At 43.6% G+C, this 24,455-nt stretch overlaps 2 protein-coding genes across 3 annotated transcripts in view; one reads left to right on the top strand and one right to left on the bottom strand.

The window, feature by feature from the left end:
• Positions 1–9,427: 9,427 nt before the first annotated feature.
• ccdc126 (coiled-coil domain containing 126) lies at positions 9,428–14,495 on the bottom strand. Of its 2 annotated transcripts, XM_046327063.1 has the most exons (4): positions 13,600–14,495; positions 10,810–11,493; positions 10,428–10,660; positions 9,428–10,297 (listed from the first exon to the last, which is right to left on the bottom strand). In XM_046327063.1, exons 2-4 carry the CDS (start codon positions 11,033–11,035, stop codon positions 10,286–10,288), a joined length of 471 nt encoding a protein of 156 aa, XP_046183019.1. In that variant the 5' UTR covers positions 11,036–11,493; positions 13,600–14,495; the 3' UTR covers positions 9,428–10,285. The 2 variants fall into 2 exon arrangements, with proteins under 2 accessions (XP_046183019.1, XP_046183020.1); XM_046327064.1 differs by having other exon boundaries at positions 9,428–10,660; positions 13,600–14,485.
• fam221a (family with sequence similarity 221 member A) overlaps positions 13,210–24,455 on the top strand; it is a 33,898-nt gene continuing 22,652 nt past the window's right edge. Inside the window, exons 1-6 of the mRNA XM_046327043.1 lie at positions 13,210–15,069; positions 17,754–17,927; positions 18,149–18,339; positions 18,502–18,708; positions 18,866–18,967; positions 19,349–19,446. Of these exons, the coding sequence (XP_046182999.1) occupies positions 15,005–15,069; positions 17,754–17,927; positions 18,149–18,339; positions 18,502–18,708; positions 18,866–18,967; positions 19,349–19,446 (837 nt within the window). The 5' untranslated portion in view covers positions 13,210–15,004. The remainder of the gene's footprint in view (positions 15,070–17,753; positions 17,928–18,148; positions 18,340–18,501; positions 18,709–18,865; positions 18,968–19,348; positions 19,447–24,455) is intronic.

Raw genomic sequence — 24,455 nt, 5'->3', positions numbered from 1 at the left:
CGTTCATTTCTAGGAGACAGAACACGTCTCCTTCCTGAGCGGTATGACGGCTGCGTGGTCTCATGGTATTTATACTTGCGTACTGTTGTTTGTACAGATGAACGTGGTACCTTCAGGCATTTGGAAATTGCTCCCAAGGATGAACCAGACTTGTTGAGGTCTACAATTTTTTTTTCTGAGGTCTTTGCTGATTTCTTTTGATTTTCCCATGATGTCAAGCAGAGGCACCGAGTTTGAAGGTAGCCCTTGAAATACATCCACAGGTAAACCTCCAATTGACTCAAATTATGTAAATTAGCTTCTCACAATCTTCTAAAGCCATGACATCATTTTCTGGAATTTTCCAAGCTGTTTAAAGACACAGTCAATTTAGTATATGTACACTTCTGACCCACTAGAATTGTGATACAGTGAATGATAAGTGAAATAATCTGTCTGTAAACAATTGTTGGAAAAATGACTTGTGTCGTGCACAAAGTAGATGTCCTAACCGCCTTGCCAAAACTATAGTTTGTTAACAAGAAATGTGTGGAGTGGTTGAAAAACTAGTTTTAATGACTCCAATTTAAGTGTATGTAAACTTCCGACTTCAACTGTATATTGCACTGGTCTCCCCCAAAGCCAACACTTACTTTGACCGCCTTTCCTTCCAGTTCTTTGCTGCCAATGACTGGAACGAATTGCAAAAATCTCTGAATTTGGAGTCTTATATCTCCCTCTCTAACTTTAAGCATCAGCTGTCAGAGCAGTTTACCAAATACTGTACCTGTACACAGCCAATTTGTAAATAGCACATCCAACTACCTCATCCCCATATTATTACTTACCCTCTTGCACCCCAGTATCTCTACTTGCACATTATCATCTGCACATCTATCACTCCAGTGTTAATGCTAATTGTAATTATTTCGCCTCAATGGCCTATTTATTGCTTGACCTCCCTAATTTTCTACATTTGCACACACTGTACATAGGTTGTTCAATTGTGTTATTGACCTTATGTTTGTTTGTGTAACTCTGTTGTTTTTGTCACAACTCTTTGCTTTATCTTGGCCAGGTCGCAGTTGTAAATGAGAACTTGTTATCAACTGGCCTACCTGGTTAAATAAAGGTTACATTTAAAAAAATATATGATTTGGGTTCCAGTCAACTTGCCATTGTTTTGGGTAAAGTTGCTGCTGAACGCTGATCTTGGGTCAGTTTTGCATTTCCAAACCAATCCTTAAACCCTTCACTCAAACTTATTGATTCTCTTGCACAGATCTAACAGCATGTGTTTCATCCTAATTATCCACCCCTTCTCCCGAAAGTGTTCACTTGCACACTTACTATAGCAATGTTGGACCGTATAAGGAGGGTTTGACTGGTTCAGAGTTCAAAGTGCCACCATGGCACATCGATAAGAAAGCAGATGAAATTAGATGAAGCGGGAATCCAAATAGTGGGGTTTAATTGCGAACACACATGGGGAAAGGTTGCAGGATAATGTTATGGTTTACTAGGGAAATACAAGCGGGATATACAGTGCATTTGGAAAGTATTCAGACCCCTTGACTTTTTCCACATTTTGTTAGGTTACAGTCTTATTCTAAAATTGATTAAATCCTTTTCCCCCCTCATCAATCTACTCACAATAACACACAATGACAAAGCAAAACAAGGTTTTTACAAATTTTTGCTAATTTATGAAGAAAAAAATGGACATATCACATTTACATAAGTATTCAGACCTTCTACTCCATACTTTGTTGAAGCACGTTTGGCAGTGATTACAGCCTAAAGGCTTCTTGGGTATGACGCTACAAGCTTGGCACAACTGTATTTGGGGAGTTTCTCTGCAGATCCTCTCAAGCTCTGCCGGGTTGGATGGGGAGCGTTGCTGCACAGCTATTTTCAGGTCATTCCAGAGATGTTTGATCGGGTTAAAGTCTGGACTCTGACTGGGCCACTCAAGGACATTGAGACTCGTCCCAAAGCCACACCTGCGTTGTCTTGGCTGTGTGCTTAGGGTCATTGTCTTGTTCGAAGGTGAACCGTCGCCCCCAGTCTGAGGTCCTGAGAGCTCTGGAGCAGATTTTCATCAAGGATCCCGCTGTACTTTGCTCTGTTCATCTTTGCCTCGATCCTAACTAGTCTCCCAGTCCCTGCCACTGAAAAACATCCCCACAGCATGATGCTGCCACCACCATGCTTCACCATAGGGATGGTGCCAGGTTACCTCCAGACGTGATGCTTGGAATTCAGGCCAAAGAGTTCAATCTTGGTTTCATCCGACCAGAGAATGTTGTTTCTCAGGGACTGAGAGTCCTTTAAGTAAGTGCCTTTCGGCAAACTGCAAGCGGGCTGTGAGTTTGAGGAGTGGCTTCCGTCAGGTCACACTACCATAAACGTCTGATTGGTGGAGTGCTGCAGAGATGGGTGTTCTTCTGGAAGGTTCTCCTATCTCCATAGAGGAGCTCTAGTGCTCTGTCAGAGTGACCATCTGGTTCTTGGTCACCTCCCTGACCAAGACCCTTCTCCCCCAATTACTCAGTTTGAGTCTTGGTGGTTCCAAATGTCTCCCATTTAAGAAAGATGGAGGCCACTGTGTTATTGGGGACGTTCAATGTTGCAGAAATGTTTGGGTACCCTTCCCCAGATCTGTGCCTCGACACAATCCTGTCTCAGAGCTCTAACGACAATTCCTTCGACCTCATGGCTTGGTTTTTTGCTCTCTCATGCACTGTCTACTGTGGTACCTTATATAGCCAGGTTTGTGCCTTTCCAAATCATGTGCAATCAATTGAATTTACCACAGGTGAACTCCAATCAAGTTGTAGAAACATCAAGGATGGTCAATGGACACAGTATGCACCGGAGCTCAATTTTGAGTCTCATAGCAAAGGGTCGGAATACTTATTGTGCCTTGCAAAAGTATTCACCCCCTTGGCATTTTTCTTATTTTGTTGCATTACAACCTGTAATTTAAATGGTTTTCATGTAATGGACATACACAAAATAGTCCAAATTGGTGAAGTGAAAATAATATCTTGTTACAATTTTTTAATTTAAAAAATATATATATAGAAAAGTGGTGCATGTACAGTGGGGCAAAAAAGTATTTAGTCAGCCACCAATTGTGCAAGTTCTCCCACTTAAAAAGATGAGAGAGGCCTGTAATTTTCATCATAGGTACACTTCAACTATGACAGACTAAATGAGAAAAAAAATCCTGAAAATCACATTGTTGGAAGGATTTTAAATGAATTTATTTGCAAAATATGGTGGAAAATAAGTATTTGGTCAATAACAAAAGTTTATCTCAATACTTTGTTATATACCTTTTTTGGAAATGACAGAGGTCAAACGTTTTCTGTAAGTCTTCACAAGGTTTTCACACACTGTTGCTGGTAATTTGGCCCATTCCTCCTTGCAGATCTTCTCTAGAGCAGTGATGTTTTGGGGCAGTTGCTGGGCAACACAGAATTTCAACTCCCTCCAAAGATTTTCTATGGGGTTGAGATCTGAAGACTGACTAGGCCACTCCAGGGCCTTGAAATGCTTCTTACGAAGCCACTCCTTCGTTGCCCGGGCGGTGTGTTTGGGATCATTGTCACGCTGAAAGACCCAGCCACGTTTCATCTTCAATGCCCTTGCTGGTGGAAGGAGGTTTTCACTCAAAATCTCACGATACATGGCCCCATTCATTCTTTCCTTTACACGGATCAGTCGTCCTGGTCCCTTTGCAGAAAAACAGCCGCAAAGCATGATGTTTCCACCCCCATGTTTCACAGTAGGTATGGTCTTCTTTGAATGCAACTCAGCATTCTTTGTCCTCCAAACACAACAAGTTGAGTTTTTACCAAAAAGTTCTATTTTGGTTTCATCTAACCATATTCTCTTCAATCTTCTTCTGGATCATCCAAATGCTCTCTAGCAAACTTCAGACGGACCTGGACATGTACTGGCTTAAGCAGGGGGACACGTCTGGCACTGCAGGATTTGAGTCCCTGGCGGCGTAGTGTGTTACTGATGGTAAGCTTTGTTACTTTGGTCCCAGCTCTCTGCAGGTCATTTACTAGGTCCCCCCGTATGGTTCTGGGATTGTGATCATTTTGACCCCACGGGGTGAGATCTTGCATGGAGCCCCAGATCGAGGGAGATTATCAGTGGTCTTGTATGTCTTCCATTTCCTAATAATTGCTCCCACAGTTGATTTCTTCAAACCAAGCTGCTTACCTATTGCAGATGCAGTCTTCCCAGCCTGGTGCAGGGCTACAATTTTGTTTCTGGTGTCCTTTGACAGCTCTTTGGTCTTAGCCATAGTGGAGTTTGGAGTGTGACTGTTTGAGGTTGTGGACAGGTGTCTTTTATACTGATAACAAGTTCAAAAAGGTGCCATTAATACAGGTAACGAGTGGAGGACAGAGGAGCCTCTTCAAGAAGAAGTTACAGGTCTGTGAGAGCCAGAAATCTTGCTTGTTTGTAGGTGACCAAATACTTATTTTCCACCATAATTTGCAAATAAATTCATTAAAAATCCTACAATGTGATTTTCTGGATTTTCTTTTCTCATTTTGTATGATAGTTGAAGTGTACCTATGATGAAAATTACAGGCCTCTCATGTTTTTAAGTGGGAGAACTTGCACAATTGGTGGCTGACTAAATACTTATTTTGCCTCACTGTATATGTATTCACCCCCTTTGCTATGAAGCCGCTAAATAAGATCTGGTGCAACCACTTACCTTCAGAAGTCACATAATTAGTTAGATTGCACACAGGTGGACTTTATTTAAGTGTCACATGATCTCGGTATACATACACCTGTTCTGAAAGTCCCCTGAGTCTGCAACACCACTGAGCAAGGGGCACCACCAAGCAGCACCATGAAGACCAAGAAGCTCTCCAAACAGGTCAGGGACAAAGTTGTGGAGAAGTACAGATCAGGGTTGGGTTATAAAAAAATATCAGAAACTTTGAACATCCCACGGAGCACCATTAAATCAATTATTAAAAAATGGAAAGAATATGGCACCACAACAAACCTGCCAAGAGAGGGCCGCCCACCAAAACTCACAGACCAGGCAAAGAAGGCATTAATCAGAAGCAACAAAGAGACCAAAGATAACCCTGAAGGAGCTGCAAAGCTCCACAGCGGAGATTGGAGTATCTGTCCTTAGGACCACTTTAAGCCGTACACTCCACAGAGCTGGGCTTTACGGAAGAGTGGCCAGAAAAAAAGCCATTGAAGAAAAATAAGCAAACACGTTTGGTGTTCGCCAAAAGGCATGTGGGAGATTCCCCAAACATATGGAAAAGGTACTCTGGTTAGATGAGACTAAAATTGAGCTTTTTAGCCATCAAGGAAAATGCTATGTCTGGCGCAAACCCAACACCTCTCATCGCCCTGAGAAAACCACCCCCACAGTGAAGCATGGTGGTGGCAGCATCATGCTGTGGCTATGGACTAGGAAACTGGTCAGAATTGAAGGAATGATAGATGCCACTAAATACAGGGAAATTCTTGAGGAAAACTTGTTTCAGCCTTAAAGAGATTTGAGACTGGGACAGAGGTTCACCTTCCAGCAGGACAATGACCCTAAGCATACTGCTAAAGCAATACTTGAGTGGTGTAAGAGGACACAGCCTCTCAGCCTCCAGTATTTATGCTGCAGTAGTTTATGTGTCGGAGGGCTAGGGTCAGTCTGTTATATCTGGAGTACTTCTGCCTTATCCTGTGTCCTGTGTGAATGTAAGTATGCTCTGTCACGAATCTGACCGAGGGTGGCTTCCCTTCCCGGGCGGGTGGCACTCGGCGGTCGTTGTCACCGGCCTATTAGCTACCACTGATTGTCTTTCCTCCCCCTCCTTGTATGTTTAGTGGTAGCACCTGTTTATGTATGATTAGTTTGTCTTTATTAGACAGCCGGCCCGCCTGGTTGTTGTGCGGGATTATTTCAGTGTAACCTTTGGCTCTGTTGTAGAGGTTCGTGTTAGTGCCTGGTCGTGATTTTTCCTTTGTACATTTTCATTTTCTGTGTTTGGGGCCATTACTATTGTGAGCACCCTGTGGTGCGTTGGTGCTATTAAAGACGCACAGCATTGCACTCTGTCTCCTGCGTTTGACTCCACACCCACGACACCCGGAGCATTACATTCTCTCTCTCAGAGGACCTGAGCCCTAGGACCATGCCTCAGGAGTACCTGGTATGATGACTCCCTGCTGTCCCCAGTCTACCTGGCCGTGCTGTTGCTCCAGTTTCAACTGTTCTGCCTGCGGCTATGGAACCCTGACCTGTTCACCGGAAGTGCTACCTGTCCCAGACCTGCTGTTTTCAACTCTCTAGAGACAGCAGGAGCGGTAGAGATCCTCTTAATGATCGGCTATGAAAAGCCAACTGACATTTACTCCTGAGGTGCTGACTTGCTGCACTCTCGACAACTACTGTGATTATTATTATTTGACCGTGCTTGTCATTTATGAACATTTGAACATCTTGGCCATGTTCGGTTATAATCTCCACCCGGCACAGCCAGAAGAGGACTGGCCACCCCTCATAGCCTGGTTCCTCTCTAGGTTTCTTCCTAGTTTTTGGCCTTTCTTGGTAGTTTTTCCTAGCCACCGTGCTTCTACACCTGCATTGCTTGCGGTTTGGGGTTTTAGGCTGGGTTTCTGTACAGCACTTTGAGATATCAGCTGATGTAAGAAGGGCTATATAAATACATTTGATTTGACACATTTAAATGTCTTGGAATGGCCTAGTCAAAGCTCAGACCTCAATCCAATCGAGAATCTGTGGTATGACTTAAAGAATGCTGTACACCAGCAGAACCCATCCAACTTGAAGGAGCTGGAGCAGTTTTGCCTTAAACAATGGGAAAAAATCCCAGTGGCCAGATGTGCCAATCTAGGGGGGGGGGGGGGGGGGTGAATAGCTATGCACACTCAAGAGTTCATTTTTTCTGGTCTCATTTCTTGTTTGTTTCACCCCCAAAATATTTTGCATCTTTAAAGTGGTAGGCATGTTGTGTAATTCAAATGATACAACCCCCCCCCCTCAAGCACAATTTTAATTCCAGGTTGTAAGTCAACAAAATAGGAAAAATGCCAAGGGGGGTGAATACTTTTGCAAGCCACTGTATGTAAATAAGGTATGTATTTTGTATGTGTGTAGATTGCTATGGATTTAAAATATATATTTAAGAATAAGGCTGTAATGTAACAAAATGTGTAAAAGACCTCGGTGTCTGAATACTTTCTGAAAGCACTGTACAAACATGTTAACATACAAGCATGACTCACAATTGCAAAAGGGCTAAAATAACTGAAATGCATCTCACATTCTGGACTGACAGGAAATATCCAGTCATTTGGCAGCAGCAAATTAACTTTAAAATCAACTAAAAAGGATCTTAAAACCAACATTTATAGACAATAATGGAAAGTCAGTCACACACAACATGGAAAGGAAAACATAAATTGGCCGCCCCATGCATTCACCAACAGGAATAAGCAAGACTGGAGGGAGAAACTGCTGCTTAAATATTCAAGGGTGCGAGTGAGCAGAGTTGAGAAACTTGATGTGAGTGGCAAGGGAGGGCCGTGGCCAGAGGTTATGGGTGAGGACATGAGCCTTAACACTTAGACATTCATTTAAATCTTGAATCCTTAGTTGCTACATCCATTTTTGGACTTATAAATTAATGATATATAGCCATTGATTCTTGAATAATATAACTATAACTTATAAATTACTCATGAGTTTAGGTCAACTGTCATACCCTATCAGAATCCATAATATTAGCTTGTTTTACTCCAATGTTTGTAAACAAACATGTATAGCCTCAAAACATGGTTCGTACTATACTTTTGATATCATGTATGGTCAGTCCTTGCATCCATACCTCAGTCTATGAATTTGAGAGTGGTTACATTTCGCCTGGCCCATCCTTTAGTGTTGTTACTAAAACAGGAGCAGACAGCTTGTTGTTTCAATTAAGGATTCTAGGTTTATCAAATGATGGAAACACCCTCCAGCCAATGCTTAAATCTATCAAATGCTTTAAATGCATGCTGGTAAGGGTAGGCAACAACACATCTGCCACGTTGATCCTCAACCCGGGGGCCCCTCGGGGGTGCGTGCTTAGTCCCCTCCTGTACTCCGTATTCACCCACTACTGCGTTAACACGCACGACTTCAACACCATCATTAAGTTTGATGGACGACACAACGGTGGTATGCCTGATCACCAATGATGTGACAGCCTACAGGGAGGAGGTCAGAGACCTGGCAGTCTGGTGCTAGGACAACAACCTCTTTCTCACTGTGAGCAAGGCAAAAGAGCTGATCGTGGACCACAGGAAAAGGGGGGCCGAGAACGCCCCCATTCACATCGACAGGGTTGTAGTGGAGCGGGTTGCGAGCTTCAAGTTCCTTGGCGTCCACATCACTAAGAAACTATCATGGTCCAAACACACCAAGACAGTCGTGAAGAGGGTGCGTCAATACCTATTCCCCCTCAGGAGACTGAAAAGATTTGGCATGGGTCCTCAGATCCTCAAAAAGTTCTACAGCTGCACCATCGAGAACATCCTGACCGGTTGCATCACCACTTAGTATGGCAACTGCTTGGTATGGCATTCCGACCATAAGACGCTACAGAGTGTATTGCGTATGGCCCAGTACATCACTAGGGCCAAGCTTCCTGCCATCCAGGACCTCTATACCAGGCGGTGTCAGAGGAAGGCCCTAAAAATTGTCAAAGACTCCAGCCACCCTAGTCATAGACTGTTCTCTCTGCTACCTACGGCAAGCAGTACCGGAGCACCAAGTCTCAGTCCAAAAGGCTCCTTAACAGCTTCTAACCCCAAGCCATTAGACTGCTAAACCGGACTATTTGCATTGACCCCCTTTTTTATGCTGCTGCTACTCACTGTTTTATCTATGCATAGTCACTTTACCCCTACCTACGTGTACATTTTACCTCAACTAACCTGAACCCCCTCACATTCACCCGGTACCAGTACCCCCTGTATATAGCCTCTTTATTGTTGTTGTGTTACATTATTTTGTTTAAATATTTTCTTACTTAAAAATAAAATCGGCATTGTTGGTTAAGGGCTTGATAGTAAGCATTTCACAGTAAGGTCCTATACCGGTTATATTCGGGGCATGTGACAAATAAACTTTGATTTGAAAGATCATGTTTAAGTGTACATTTCTGTAAGGGTGGAGAATCAGGATGCAGCCAATTGTTTGTAGTAAAGGGGGTAAGGGTGTTCCATAGACAGGCAGTCCCATAAGTTAAAAGTATAAACATTGGGTTAGCCCACTATTTTTAGGTCATCCCCCAACAATCGCTGTTTAATGAGCTCAGACTGATATGTGGAAGAAATAGACAAGCAACTTCATCAAACTGAGACAAAAAAACAGGTTGTACATTGATTGGGATAAGATTTTTTACTGGTCAGTCAGGAAAAAGTCCTGGCCCTAACCATTCGTATCTGCAAGGGGAATCAACAAGGACTAACAGTCTGGGTACTAACAAAGAGGATAGAGATGAAGTTGGAATTGATCAATTGTAACCACTTGGTAATCATCTGCTTATTGACAGTTACATTCAACTTGTTATACACCATCTAAAATCAAAGTAAAAATACATTTTTGAAGCCTTCAAGGAGAGTGCAAATAAAATTCTTTGGATTATCACGTTTATCCTTTAAAAGAAAAGTATACTGTACAACAGCTAAATAGTTTTTTATATCATATATATATAAAACAGCTAAAAAGGGACTCTTCAAATCTACATATTAACACCAGGAGCTTCTGCAAACTCATATACATAATTTCCAAAACTACCATGAGTGCATTGTTTAGTTGAGCAACTTCTGATATGGATGAGATTTAAAGAAGCAGCAAATTCGTAGTCGGTCTGTCCAAGGGATAAAATATCAGGGTGGCTGTGCCATTCATATTCGTCATCAGCTTCCTTGAAGACTCCACAGAGTACAAACATTTGTTCATTTCCTCTACTGTTGTTGATGCTTTGTTGCTGCCCACAGACATCCTCAAAGACAGCCGCAGTTTGTAGACCCTTTCATGAAAAAACAATTAGGGAATCTAAAATGTATGCCTAAGAGTCCATGACTGAGAGTATTAAAAAAGATGCTCAAATGTCTATGTAAAAAAATGTCAATCAACCAAGTAGTTATTGGAAAGGTACAGGCAGTCAGTCCTTTCTCAGGGTTAGGTTAGTTTTAAATGATCTAGAATACATCCTCACTCTTTTCTTCCTCCCATGAGCTAATCACTGATCTGTAAATGAATGGATAAGCGAAAGGAAAGTTACCACCTGAGCATCCTTATTAGATCAGTGACTACCTAAAGAAGAAAGGATGCACTTTTTACTTGAACAAGGCCTCAATCACTACCCACACTACTATACCCCTGGGCGAGGTCTGTTGGGTGTTTGTGGAGGGAGGCGAGGCGTTTCCAGGCGGTGGTTGCCTGGCGCGTCCTGCTTGTGTAAGGCAACTGGAGCTGAGGCCAGGGAGCCTGCTGCAGGATGGGAGGAGTTAGTGGCTGAAGTGTTGGCGACTAGCTCCATCTTCCCCTCCAGCTTGACCAGGCGCGTCAGGATGTCGTCCAGCAACACTGCTATGGTCCTCTTCAGATCAGCTGTGTGTGTGTGTGTTTGTGAGAGAGAGCAAGAGAAAAAAATAAAACAATCAATTTTTGTTCAAGTAGTAAATTAGCGGTCCATTTAATTTCCAGAGCCATAACCAGAGAAAAGTGTAGCTTCAGGGTTTCTCTAAAACAGCCCTTACCATAACCGGCCATGGAGGGGCCCTGCGGTCCTCCCAGTGTGTTCTGGTTCTCCTCGTTGAGCACCTTGACATATCGCCGGCTCAGCTCCAGGATCTGTTGGCGTAGCTCGCCACTGCTCTTGTGGCGCGGCTGCTGCACGGTGTAGCGAAGCAACATGAGCCCCCACGCCAGCCCCAAGATTATCAGCAGCCCACTCAGCTTCTGGGACATGTTTCTCCCCAGCATGGTACGGAGGCTGGACGTGGGCTGGAGATAGATGGTGGTGGGCCAGGAGAGAGGGGTAGGGGATAGAGCGTTGGGCTGGTGGATAGAGTGTGCAGCTGGGGGAACAGGGTTGGGAGTGGGGCTGGTGCTAGGAAGTGGGTGATTTGAATGGGCAAGGGGGCTGGTGTGAGGAAAGGAAGGAGAAGGATCTAGAGGAAAAGGTGCACGGGTTTGGAGCTGGGGCTAGGACTTAGACAGGGGATAGTTCAAGCAAAATACTCTGACACAGGGTTAATCGGGCTGGGGCTAGGACTGGGGGATATGGGGCTAGGGTTTTGGACTGGGGGATATGGGGCTGGGGGATATATTGGGCTGGGGTTGGCTTGGAGGAGCACGGGGAATAAAAACACTACACACACCTGGCAGTCAACCATGGGGCCCAAACACATACATAGCTGCGTCACTCAGAGATGGAGGATCTGAAGGAGAGAGACAGACAGACAGGCGAGTCATCCATGTCACATTTCACTGTGGGGAATCCATGACACAGACACAATTAATCATGAACTTGGGCTGGGGTCAGACAGGCACAACAATGTTGTAGAACATACTTGGTTCTTCAGATAGAAAAGCATTGTGTAGAACTGACATTTCTCTTAGAAATGTAAAAATCATGAGTGAAGATTAATCATGTCAGGTCTATCATGGCATTTATATCTACAATGTTCAGTATTGCATCATTCAGAAGGCTGTTTAGAAAGAAAAGCACATGGAGTAGAACTGAAATTATGCTCTGTTGTGCAGATTAAGAATTCATGAAAGTTGCTATATAAATTATATTTAGCAAATATCCTATGTTTCTCTGCATTGTTTAAATCCCTGGCATGGATTTGGCCTATGGATTAAACAGGGCCATATTGCCTATCCCAGTAGTAGGCCTATTTTCTATTTATAAAATAATATATTTAAAAAAACATTTAATTTAACCTTTATTTAACTAGGCAAGTCAGTTAAGAATTTGTTCTTATCTACAATGACAGCCTACCCCAGCCAAACCCGGACAACACTGGGCTAATTGTGCGCTGTCCTATGGGATGTGATCCAGCCTGGATTTGAACCAGGGACTGTAGTGACGCCTCTTGCTCTGAGATGCAGAGCCTTTGACCGCTGCGTCACTCAGAAGTAGTCAGTGCTATCCAGGATCCTCAGGACATCCCTACCCTAAACCATCAAGTAGGGATGTCCCAAGGATTTCACAGATCATATTCTAATACAGACAACTAATACATGCAGGTAAAAAAAAAAACAGAAATCAAATTATCATATTTCGCTTTTCACAGCAGCTCTGTCAATGCTTTAATTATTTCTCTGAGATCTCATGAGTGTGGGAGTGGCATACCCTATTGAGAGCAGATATGCATTGGAATAGCCATGGCATTGGCTTAGAAGCACAGAATGCTTGGAGACTAACTAGCATTTTGTGAATCTATGACATGGCTATTCGAATGCATGGACATTCTTGATGACATTAGATAAGAGTGCAAAGGCTCTCATCTATCTCTTACTGCTTTCATGGGAGGATCTAGTTTGCTGCATAAAAGCAGAAACTTGGCGTTTGACATCAAGGCCTAATTGTGTCATCGTGAAAAGGTCTACTGAAGAAGTGAATGCAGAAACAAACACCTAGGCTATCCTACTTGCACAGAGCTGAGATGACAATGGAAAGGACCACTGTCCACCGGACTTTTGTGCTTATTCAGTGTATCATTGTTCTTAACAAAAGTACACTGTCAACTTCGGACAGTGACTTCCTGTTCCACGTATGTTAGTGTTCAAACAAAAAGGGCGTGTGCGGGGAATGATGTGATAAGATATGCTGCCCACTTCACCCAATCATCTGTCAAGCATTGCTATAGACAGCACAAGTTGGGGCAACAAATCCATCAGTTAAACATTGACCTACACAGCTGCCATCTGGGGGTTTAGGTTTGAATTTATTTTCAACAAAGAAAATAAGTGATAAACAATACAGATCAAACAAATACATAAAAACGGTGTGCAGGTGTGGTTGGAAGCCCGAGGGTTTGTATAAAAAAAAACAATAGAATACATAAGTACAAATATAAAAAACGGTAGTGTCATCACCTCAACTAGGCAACGCAGCAAGGTTTGGCTCAGGTTTGTGGAAGGAAAAGTTAGCTAGCTAGTGCATGACAGAACAGTTAGTGGAACACTAAGTAAGCTAGCCAATAAGACATAACTAGCTATGTTAGCAAATAAGTAATACTTTAATAGTTTCTTAAACACACATTTAAGCTTGATGGTAGCAGAGACATGTAGCGAAACTGTTAGCTAGATTTCTAGAAAACTAGCTGACTATAGGCTCTTGCAGTGCTGAGTTTGCTAGCTAGCTGCTAGACTAGCTTGTTGATAGCGTGCATGATGTAGAAATGCTAGCTAGTCTTTATAGCCTATCGAACATGATAACTTGGCTAGTAAGACATCCACAAAGTTGTCTCACACCTCGAACAGTACTTCATTGACTTGTATCAAACCCATCTAAAAGCAAACTAACGTTCTATTACCTGGATTTGTTCGTTTGAATCACTAAGCTGTTCGGAACATCAGTCTGCGATCCCATTCCAAGAAGGCGAACACAGCACAAGGCAGAGACATAAATGTCACTGTCAGAAGATGCTTAATAGATAGCTAGCTAGCTCACTGCTAACACGGAATCTAATATCTCAATAATATTAAGCATTACAACTGAAATAAATGGCCTGTTCTTAAATTGAGTAGCAATGCATAATTGTCCGCATGCCTAGGCGAAATTTGTTCATAATGCAATCGGTCTCGAGCACAGTCCGTTTCCTGAGCGACGAATAGCGGTCTTGTGTGTATTGCGTCACCGCTTTTTTTTCTGTATGGATTGAAGGGAAATGTATTGCGCATAAACACAGAATATCAGAGAGTAAAAGGAAGAGGCCCAACTCGGCGGATCTCCCTCCAGCAGGTGGCGGTTTTTCGTTGTTTCGCCCATCAAACAAGGAGTTAGGGGGTAAACAGAGGACAAAAGGGTGGACAATCTCGAAGAAATTCATTTTTGTATGGAGGTCAGTGAGTTTAGAATTTGGTCAACGAAACAAACTGTTGCTACGTGAGATTTATATGATCGATTAGAAGTTTCACACCGCTTAAGTTGTTACAAGTTACTGATATATGTAGGACACGTGACATCCCGGGCAACTTTTAGAAAAAAACACACTTTATTTTGGACTTATCTTGAGTTGGCTATGCATATTCATGTCATGAGGCCAGCATCTCTCTCCATGGTTTACAGGTGGTTAACGACAACAACCCTCATCGAATATTTACAATACAGAAGTTACCACCAAACCAAAGAAAGGATAGGCGGGTGCTAGACAGGCCGCCGTGCCGCTTTGTGAACAACGACTCCCTTAGGGCGGAGAGACTGTTTATAACCTTTGGTGAAATTGACCAGATACTATAGCGGCCGCTCTTAACAATGAAAATAATGGAAGAAAGTTTGGAGGAGGCAAGATCAGGTGGGACCATTCCAGCCAATGAGAGGGCAGTGACGCAGGACCACGACGGTTCCCACTAGTTACCACAGCCATAAAGTAGAAAAAATATTTACATTTCACGAAAACAAAAATGAATTCATCCTCGTGGCAATATTGGGAAAAAAACTAAAACAATAACTTACAAACATTATTTTTCTTTGCTGATTGTAATAATTCTGGAAAGGAATGAATGGATGAAATATGACCCACTGAAAGAATAAACCAAGGACAAGGTTCCCGCCCACCAGCCTAAAGCAAGGGAGAGAGAAAGGGAAGGGGGATAATGGTGCAGATCGCTTAGCAACGTGGACGCTTGGTCCTCAACCGGATACGAGCACAGGACTTCAGTCGAAAAGCTGAAGGATTTTACAACATCTAGCTAAAACAGTATCTCAAAATTTGAGCGATGGAGAGAATATGTCTTGACAAGACTGCATCTAAGGCAGTGGACGACTATCTGGAGTACAGGAGGTTTGTCTTGCTTGCCAATGAAAATGTGTTCTAGGATTATATTCAATCTGGAGCACTTCGGAAAATTTCCTCTGTCACCTGGCTGACTTTATAGGCCTATTTGCTTTGTTATGTTTGCCTTCAGACAATTTAGAAAGTGCACACATCCCTTGTATGTAGAATGTCACTAATGGCATTTTTTCTTTCCTTTCTCAGCAGATCAATCTAATGGTACTACATAAGTCAAATCAAATCAAATTTTATTTGTCACATACACATGGTTAGCAGATGTTAATGCGAGTGTAGCGAAATGCTTGTGCTTCTAGTTCCGACAATGCAGTGATAACCAACAAGTAATCTAACTAACAATTCCAAAACTACTGTCTTATACACAGTGTAAGGGGATAAAGAATATGTACATAAGGATATATGAATGAATGATGGTACAGAGCAGCATACAGTAGATGGTATCGAGTACAGTATATACATATGAGATTAGTATGTAGACAAAGTAAACAAAGTGGCATAGTTAAAGTGGCTAGTGATACATGTATTACATAAGGATGCAGTCGGTGATGTAGAGTACAGTATATACGTATGCATATGAGATGAATAATGTAGGGTAAGTAACATTATATAAGGTAGCATTGTTTAAAGTGGCTAGTGATATATTTACATAATTTCCCATCAATTCCCATTATTAAAGTGGCTGGAGTTGGGTCAGTGTCAATGACAGTGTGTTGGCAGCAGCCACTCAATGTTAGTGGTGGCTGTTTAACAGTCTGATGGCCTTGAGATAGAAGCTGTTTTTCAGTCTCTCGGTCCCAGCTTTGATGCACCTGTACTGACCTCGCCTTCTGGATGATAGCGGGGTGAACAGGCAGTGGTTCGGGTGGTTGATGTCCTTGATGATCTTTATGGCCTTCCTGTAACATCGGGTGGTGTAGGCGTCCTGGAGGGCAGGTAGTTTGCCCCCGGTGATGCGTTGTGCAGACCTCACTACCCTCTGGAGAGCCTTACGGTTGAGGGCGGAGTAGTTGCCGTACCAGGCGGTGATACAGCCCGCCAGGATGCTCTCGATTGTGCATCTGTAGAAGTTTGTGAGTGCTTTTGGTGACAAGCCAAATTTCTTCAGCCTCCTGAGGTTGAAGAGGCGCTGCTGCGCCTTCTTCACGACGCTGTCAGTGTGAGTGGACCAATTCAGTTTGTCTGTGATGTGCATGCCGAGGAACTTAAAACTTGCTACCCTCTCCACTACTGTCCCATCGATGTGGATAGGGGGGTGTTCCCTCTGCTGTTTCCTGAAGTCCACAATCATCTCCTTAGTTTTGTTGACGTTGAGTGTGAGGTTATTTTCCTGACACCACACTCCGAGGGCCCTCACCTCCTCCCTGTAGGCCATCTCGTCGTTGTTGGTAATCAAGCCTACCACTGTTGTGTCGTCCGCAAACTTGATGATTGAGTTGGAGGCGTGCGTGGCCACGCAGTCGTGGGTGAACAGGGAGTACAGCAGAGGGCTCAGAACGCACCCTTGTGGGGCCCCCGTGTTGAGGATCAGCGGGGAGGAGATGTTGTTGCCTACCCTCACCACCTGGGGGCGGCCTGTCAGGAAGTCCAGTACCCAGTTGCACAGGGCGGGGTCGAGACCCAGGGTCTCGAGCTTGATGACGAGCTTGGAGGGTACTATGGTGTTGAATGCCGAGCTGTAGTCGATGAACAGCATTCTCACATAGGTATTCCTCTTGTCCAGGTGGGTTAGAGCAGTGTGCAGTGTGGTTGAGATTGCATCGTCTGTGGACCTATTTGGGCGGTAAGCAAATTGGAGTGGGTCTAGTGTGTCAGGTAGGGTGGAGGTGATATGGTCCTTGACTAGTCTCTCAAAGCACTTCATGATGACGGAAGTGAGTGCTACGGGGCGGTAGTCGTTTAGCTCAGTTACCTTAGCTTTCTTGGGAACAGGAACAATGGTGGCCCTCTTGAAGCATGTGGGAACACCACACTGGTATAGGGATTGATTAAATATGTCCGTAAACACACCGGCCAGCTGGTCTGCGCATGCTCTGAGGGCGTGGCTGGGGATGCCGTCTGGGCCTGCAGCCTTGCGAGGGTTAACACGTTTAAATGTCTTACTCACCTCGGCTGCAGTGAGGGAGAGACCGCATGTTTTCGTTGCAGGCCGTGTCAGTGGCACTGTATTGTCCTCAAAGCGGGCAAAAAAGTTATTTAGTCTGCCTGGGAGCAAGACATCCTGGTCCGTGACTGGGCTGGGTTTCTTCTTATAGTCCGTGATTGACTGTAGACCCTGCCACATGCCTCTTGTGTCTGAGGTGGAACTGTAATGAAGTTGAAAGTATAAGCTTTGGAGTGTGAATGTCTATTTCACCATACTACTTGTGTATCAGTGTTATATTTGAGGAGGAAATGGGAAATGAATAATTTGCAGAATCAGGCTACTCTATGATCAGAACTACTGATCATGAAACACCATTAAATTGGAAAAGATTTGTTGTAACTGTCACTGTTGCTCTATTCTTGTCCCATGGCTTGCTTATGCAATACTTTATTTCATATGTAAGGCAGCTGTGTTTTTGTGTTATTTTTTGTGTGTTCTTGTTTTGAACTAAATTGCAAAAGAAAATCCTTAAAAAAAAAAAGTTTACTTCTAATCATACCCCTGTGCTGTGGCACCTGTTGTTGTGTGTCAGGATCGTGGGTGAAGACGATGGCGGCAGACTATTCTCCCCAGAGGAATATGAAGAGTACAAGAGAGCAGTGTTTCCCCAGAGACTACACAACAGGCTGTATGTGAGCTTTGGAGTGCCAGGGGGAATAGACTGTAAACTCATCGGCCCAGAGACACCTTGCTTCTGCACACACAGGTACGCTTTAGCAACATCCTCCATCGCTAATACAACACTGTGATTAGTTCATTAGTTGTGTGCCTCCAAAATGGAAGTGCACTATGACCTCTGCAAATTGGTCTGAACCTTTATGGCTGAGGAGGAAGCATGGTTTCCCAGGAACTGCATGGTCACTGATTCAAGCATCACTCCAGCTATCCTTCTTATTCGCTACACTTGTCTTGGTTGAATCCCTCCAGGTACAAACAGCATCAGACAGACTTTGAGGAGGTTCCTTCGGAGCGCCCGATAGCACTACCATGCCGAGTTCAAGGGTGTCGGTGTTTGGCCTTTCAGTACGTGCACCTGAACGGGTCGCAGCCTGTACGTTGCAGGTGCAAACACTCTGCCTACGACCACAGTGAGACCTCAGAACACCTCTGTGGGAAATGTGAGTCTCAGTTGTCCCCTCGCTTAAGCACTGAGGTATTGTTATAATACTCCTTCTATACTCCCTGACTTCCAATTTGTTGTGTTGAAAGTAGTGTCAGTGTTGTATAGGGTATGGTTGAGGCCACATTGACCTACCTCCCTATTTACTCTCTGTCCTCAGGCTCATCCTGCTCTGGGTTCCGGAGCCCCTACAGCTGTGGTTGTGGCCAGCCTAGCTTCGCCCACCAGACGCTGGTGGAGACGAAGGCAGAACGGGAGGCCCGGGGTTGTCCGGTGGGCAGAGACGTTCCATACGCAGCCATGGGGGGTCTGACAGGGTTCAGCTCCCTGGCTGACGGGTACCTGAGACTGGACGATAGCGGGGCAGGTGAGACCTCCAGGCTGCATCACAGACTCATCACAGACTCACTGACAAGAGACAGCCACAAGATGAATTACAGCAAAGGCATCCCAGTCATTCTAATGAGTCTAATTTCAGCCTTTAGATATGAGATATGACCTTGTGCATGCGTGTGCCTGCGTAGGTGCCCCTCACCTGTCTGTTCTGTCATCTCAACAACCAAGAGCTTTCCAGGAGCATGTGTTAGAGAAAGCCTCAGGACCAGCAGCAGCCTCCGGACATACAGGTCAGAACCCAACCAAGCTATAGGAGGCTTTGGGGGGCATAATTATGACTGTGCTTTGAAGTCTAGCCTGGGAAGCACATGCTTGTCACATACAATCTTTGGAAGGGTGGCCAGGAGAGACTATGAAATGCCTAATCTGAGTGTAAATGAGGATGCAATTTATCCTGTAGGTCAGCATTTCCCAAACTTGGTCCTGCCCCCCCGAGTTGCCCTAGTACTACACAGCTGATTCAAATAATCCATGCCTGAGTATGAGGTGGCTATTTTAATCAGCTGTATAGTGCTAGGGGGAAAACCTGAAGCGGAAATCCTAAACAGAGATGATATTTGTCTCATAACAGATGTATTGCGTTAATTGAATAGTTTCCCTCTGATATGTAGAGGAGAGTTCAGTGACGTCCGTGACCAGGGCTCTGTCTGACCTCAGCACCAGAGAGGAAGAAGACATGGCGTACTTGGAGAGACGCTACCAGGACAGGGTGAGGAGGACAGTTCTCTAACGAAACACTGGAGGCCAGCAAAGAGCAGTAGAAACAGAATTGTACAGATGAAAAATAAGTGAGATCAAGGAAGCAAGAGCGACACATACTGTGCCTTCAGAAAGTATTCATACACCTTGACTTATTCCACATTTCGTTGTGTTACAGCTTGAATTCCAAATTGATTAAATATATTTTTTCTCTGACCCATCTACAAACAATAGCCCCGTAATGACAAAGTGAAAACATGTTTTTAGAAACTGTTGCAAATTTATTATATGACATTTCATAACACTTTTCACAACACATTAAGTATGTTCCCTCAGACCACTACTCTACTACCACATATCTACAATACAAAATCCATGTGTACGTGCAGGGGCGGGCTGAAACAATAATTCAGGCTGGGAATTTGACTCCATCCCAGGCCAACCTGTTCACGCAAACCACCAGACCGCTAATTTTGTAGCCTAAACCCTATTTGTTGATGTAACGGGTACGAAACACCATATGTGTACTTGGTTTAGGAGACTCTCCTGTGAGCAATGCAGAGAAGCCCCTGTAATGTCCCTGCATATTAGCTGCTCCGTCTGTTGCATTACCAACACACTGTTTGATATCTATATCCATCTTCTCAAGAGTCTGTTTCACAAGGTCCACAAAGTACTATCTAGTCGATGACTCACAGTCAATGACCGCAATGAGTCTCTTGGGGACAACGTCAGTGACGTAATCGCAGACCTACTGCACACTGGTCTTTGGATGTTCAATCCTGTGTTGTGCCCATTTGTATTGAGAACATCCCTGCCTTTCTCACTTCAACAGCAACTGTCTGCTGAATCAACATTCTGATGACTTCAATTACTTTATTTTCTGTTGTTTTGGACATCATAGTTACCAAGGACCCTCTTCCTTTACTTCCCATCTGCTTCTTGCTCTACTCAATGCTCCACCAACATGCTATTGTAGGCAGACATCATATTTGCTTAGAAACCATATAAGATCAAGAAACTTGCCATGATTGACAGCCATGTTTTCCATGTTATATGCAGCTTTGTGTCTGTGTCCTCTGTAGCTAAGCCCACATTTACCAATAACTTTAACGACATCAATCACACGTTCCATGACCTGCCTCCTCTTTCTGACCTGGTCTAGTTGAACTGACATTTGCTTATCACTCAGAAGGGTACAGCTGTCTGCTTTGCTGGCTCTGATGAAAAAGGCTTCTGCACTTTCTCTATGGGTCTTGCTTCTCTCATGTTCCTGTACTCTCTGATGGGCATGTTTCCCAGACTGCATGCCTCCTTTGACAAATGCACTATCACTGGCTGAAGGATTTGCAAATGCAAGACATACTGAGCAGAACAAGGAGGGAGTTACTTCATTGTATATCAGCCATTTTCTCTTTGTGCCATCTTTGGAGTGGAATACATTGGGAATGACTCTTTGAGGGGTTTGTTTTGGGTGGTACTGAAAAAATAAGTCAAAATCCTTGAACTGAGGAAGGGAAAAATACATGGATTTTCAGTGCTTTCGCTGTCCCTTTCTGTTTTCCCTGTACTGGGCTCTGAACCTCTCTCTATCTAAACATCTGGTTGCTCTGCAGAATGAGATTAACATTGTAAATAACCTAAACTTAAATTTGTATTACTTGTGCAGTCATTGATTGTATGTCCCTGATTTACAGTCCTACTAATAATCTTATAAATAAAGCACGTATTCATCTAAAATCATAGCCTACATGTATGCTTAGGTTTGTGCTCTTAAGTTGTTCCTGCTCTGAGTCTGACTCTGAGCTGACCACCATCTCCAGTTTTGCAGGAGCACCTGAAGCTCTAGTGCTGCTTCCTTCTCCACCTTTGCAAAGAAAATACTCTATTATCATACTCTCTATCATTAGTGCTACATTAATACAGCTCTGGGAAAAATTAAGAGTGTTCTCTTAATTTGGAGTGTTCTCTTAATTTGGAGGGGTCTCTTAATTTGGAGGGGTCTCTTAATTTGGAGTGTTCTCTTAATTTGGAGGGGTCTCTTAATTTGGAGTGTTCTCTTAATTTGGAGGGGTCTCTTAATTTGGAGTGTTCTCTTAATTTGGAGGGGTCTCTTAATTTGGAGGGGTCTCTTAATTTGGAGTGTTCTCTTAATTTGGAGTGTTCTCTTAATTTGGAGGGGTCTCTTAATTTGGAGGGGTCTCTTAATTTTTCCCAGAGCTGTATATTATTGTAGTAACTTGTAATGTTGGTACTAATGGCGCTAATGATATTTGTCATTGCCTGTGCTGTGTCACACAGGCTACTGTGTTACTGTGTTACACAGGCTACTGTGATACACATGCTACGTTCATGGATGTATTGTGGTTAGGTTACTGAAGCCTGTTTCTCTGTACAGTGTATGTGCACTTTCCCTAGCTTATGTGGCATGAGTCATCACCTAATGCTGGCAAGTCCATAGTCTAGGTTTAGTTTTTTACTAGTTGAAACATATTACCTTCAATGTCATATTATGATCGCTATGCTGCAGTCATTACTATGATATAATTCCTCCACGAAGATATAAAACGTGCACATTGTTTAGCCTACCGGCCGTTGTCACTATTGTTAGCTAGGCTACTTAGTTAGCCATGCTGGGTGTCGTGTGTGTGTGTCTTAGTTAGTGTCGCTTATTTTGCAGCATTTAGCTGCGTCTGTGGCAAGGGCATTTCTCTTTTTTATTCTCTCCCTCTGCTCCCATCTTTTCTGACCGTCCATTTCGCCGTACGACTTGTCTAAAATGTTATCGGTAGAGAAGACGGTTGTTATGTGCGTTGCGGAGAGACATTTTTGGTGTGCAAGGGGACACTGCAGCAAGAGTGAGATTCTCAGTCAACTCATTCCTGTTTGCTATATTATCGCCGGTCAAGTTGACTATTCACCGCAGGAGTGAGTTACCTCAGCGGCCAGTGTATAGTGTATCTAGTGCGCGTGTCTTATCATGTGTATGTATAAGCGTGTCTGTACCTGTGTGTGTGTGTGTGTGTGTCTTCACAGTCCCCTCTGTAACATAAGGTGTATTTTTATCTGTTTTTAAATGTGGAATATGTAGTCATGGCTCTATGTAGTACTGTGTGCCTCCCATAGTCTGTTCTTGACTTGGGGATTGTGAAGAGACCTCTGGTGGCATGTGTTGTGGGGTATGTATGGGTGTCCAAGCTGTGTGCTAGTAGTTTAAACAGACACCTCCGTGTATTCAGCATGTCAATGTAACCGATGTGAAATGGCTAGCTAGTTAGCGGTGTGCGCACTAACAGCGTTTCAATTGGTGACATCACTCGCTCTGAGACCTTGAAGTAGTTTTTCCCCTTGCTCTGCAAGGGACGATTTTGTGGAGCGATTGGTAACGATACTTTGTGGGGGGTAGTTCTTGATATGTACAGAACCAGTCCCTGGTTCGAGCCCAGGTAGGGGCGAGGAGAAGGATGGAAGCAAAACTGTTACATCAACACATCTTACAAAAACAAGTAGTGATGAAATGAATCTCTCCTCCACTTTGAGCAATGGGAGATTTGCATGCATATTATTAATGTTAGCGCTCCATGTACATGGAGGGGCCTGCCGTGCGGCCCCCTTTCTGAGCCAATTGTCATTTTCCGAGGTCCCTTTTCATGGCACCTGACCACAAGACTGAACAGTAGTCCAGGTGCAACAAACCTAGGGCCTGTAGAAACTGCTTTGTTGATAGTGTTGTTAAGAAGGTAGAGCAGACCTTTATTATAGACAGGCTTCTACCCATTTTAGCTACTATTGTAGCAACATGTTTTGACCATGACAGTTTACAATCCAGAGTTACTCCAAGCAGTTTAGTCACCTCAACATTCTCAATTTCATGCAATTTTTTTAATGCTTAACATGCTCATCATGCTCAATTTACTTAAAGCCAGTGGCATGGCATTAGTAAAACACATTTTTAAGTAAGGGGCCGAGATAGCTGCCTTAAGGAATTACTGATTCTACCTGGATTATGTTGGAGAGGTTTACATTAAAGAACACCCTTTGTGTTCTGTTAGACCGGTAACTCTTTATCCACAATATAGCAGGGGGTGTAAAGCCATAACACGTATGTTTTTCCAGCAGCAGACTATGATTGATAATGTCAAAAGCCTCACTGAAGTCTAACAAAACAGCTCCCACAATCTTTGTATCATCAATTTCTCTCAGCCAATCATCAGTCATTTGTGTAAGTGCCGTTCTTTTTATCTTTCCCTATGTCGTGACATTGTATTGGTTAATGTGACGACTGTTGCTCATCGAATGATTACAAGTTTTTAATTACGTGATTAACTGAATCAAGCAATTATTAACTCATTAACCTGGGGCACCATGGGAAAACTAGTTTATATTGAGTTTCTATTTCCCAAATTAACTCAAAGAATATCAGAATATCGATTTTACAACAGCCGCTAATTAACCAGTTTCCTCTATCAGTCTCACAATCTGATCGTCGTATAGCCCTCGAATCTGCACGGACCCGGGTCCTACTAATGAATTCGTACCACACCAATCTTAATTGAATATTTATTTACTAAAAAGCTCAAATGATGATAAAAGATGCACATAGACAAAACACATTATAGGCTATTGATTAGAACTTAGTATAACGGGCCAACATACTATGGCGCGTGTTACCCGCAATGGGGATTTCAAAAGAGAGAGAAAAAGAAGTACACAAGAGAAATATACATTTGGGTGAATTTGTCAGCTATGCTATTCTAACCCTAGCCATGCCTCAAACTGCCGCTCTTATGGGTCAGAATATAATGATGTAATTACGTGGGGGGTGATCTCCGGGGATTCTCGGTGTGGACCGTTCTGTTGTTCGATGATGCACTTCGTCCTTCGCACCTCGTTGCTCGTCCTCCCGGTGTCACTGTCCCTTTTGGCTTAGGAGTCTGTTCCCTCACCACTTTCTCTGGAAGGGGTCTTCTGAGGACAGACAGCTCTGTAGTTCAGAGCTCACAGCATAGGAATGAAACC

Source organism: Oncorhynchus gorbuscha, linkage group LG24, assembly GCF_021184085.1.
Source record: "Oncorhynchus gorbuscha isolate QuinsamMale2020 ecotype Even-year linkage group LG24, OgorEven_v1.0, whole genome shotgun sequence".
Taxonomy (NCBI): domain Eukaryota; kingdom Metazoa; phylum Chordata; class Actinopteri; order Salmoniformes; family Salmonidae; genus Oncorhynchus; species Oncorhynchus gorbuscha.
Note: the sequence above shows the minus strand (reverse complement) of the source record. Positions and strands in the feature narration are given on the sequence as shown.

Excerpts from the sequence above, each read along its gene's own strand:
- ccdc126 (XM_046327063.1), bottom strand. The coding sequence starts at position 11,035 with ATGCTGGGGAGAAACATGTCCCAGAAGCTGAGTGGGCTGCTGATAATC. Across the intron at positions 10,661-10,809 it reads CCCCTCCATGGCCGGTTATG|CTGATCTGAAGAGGACCATA; the intron begins GTAAGGGCTGTT and ends ACACACACACAG.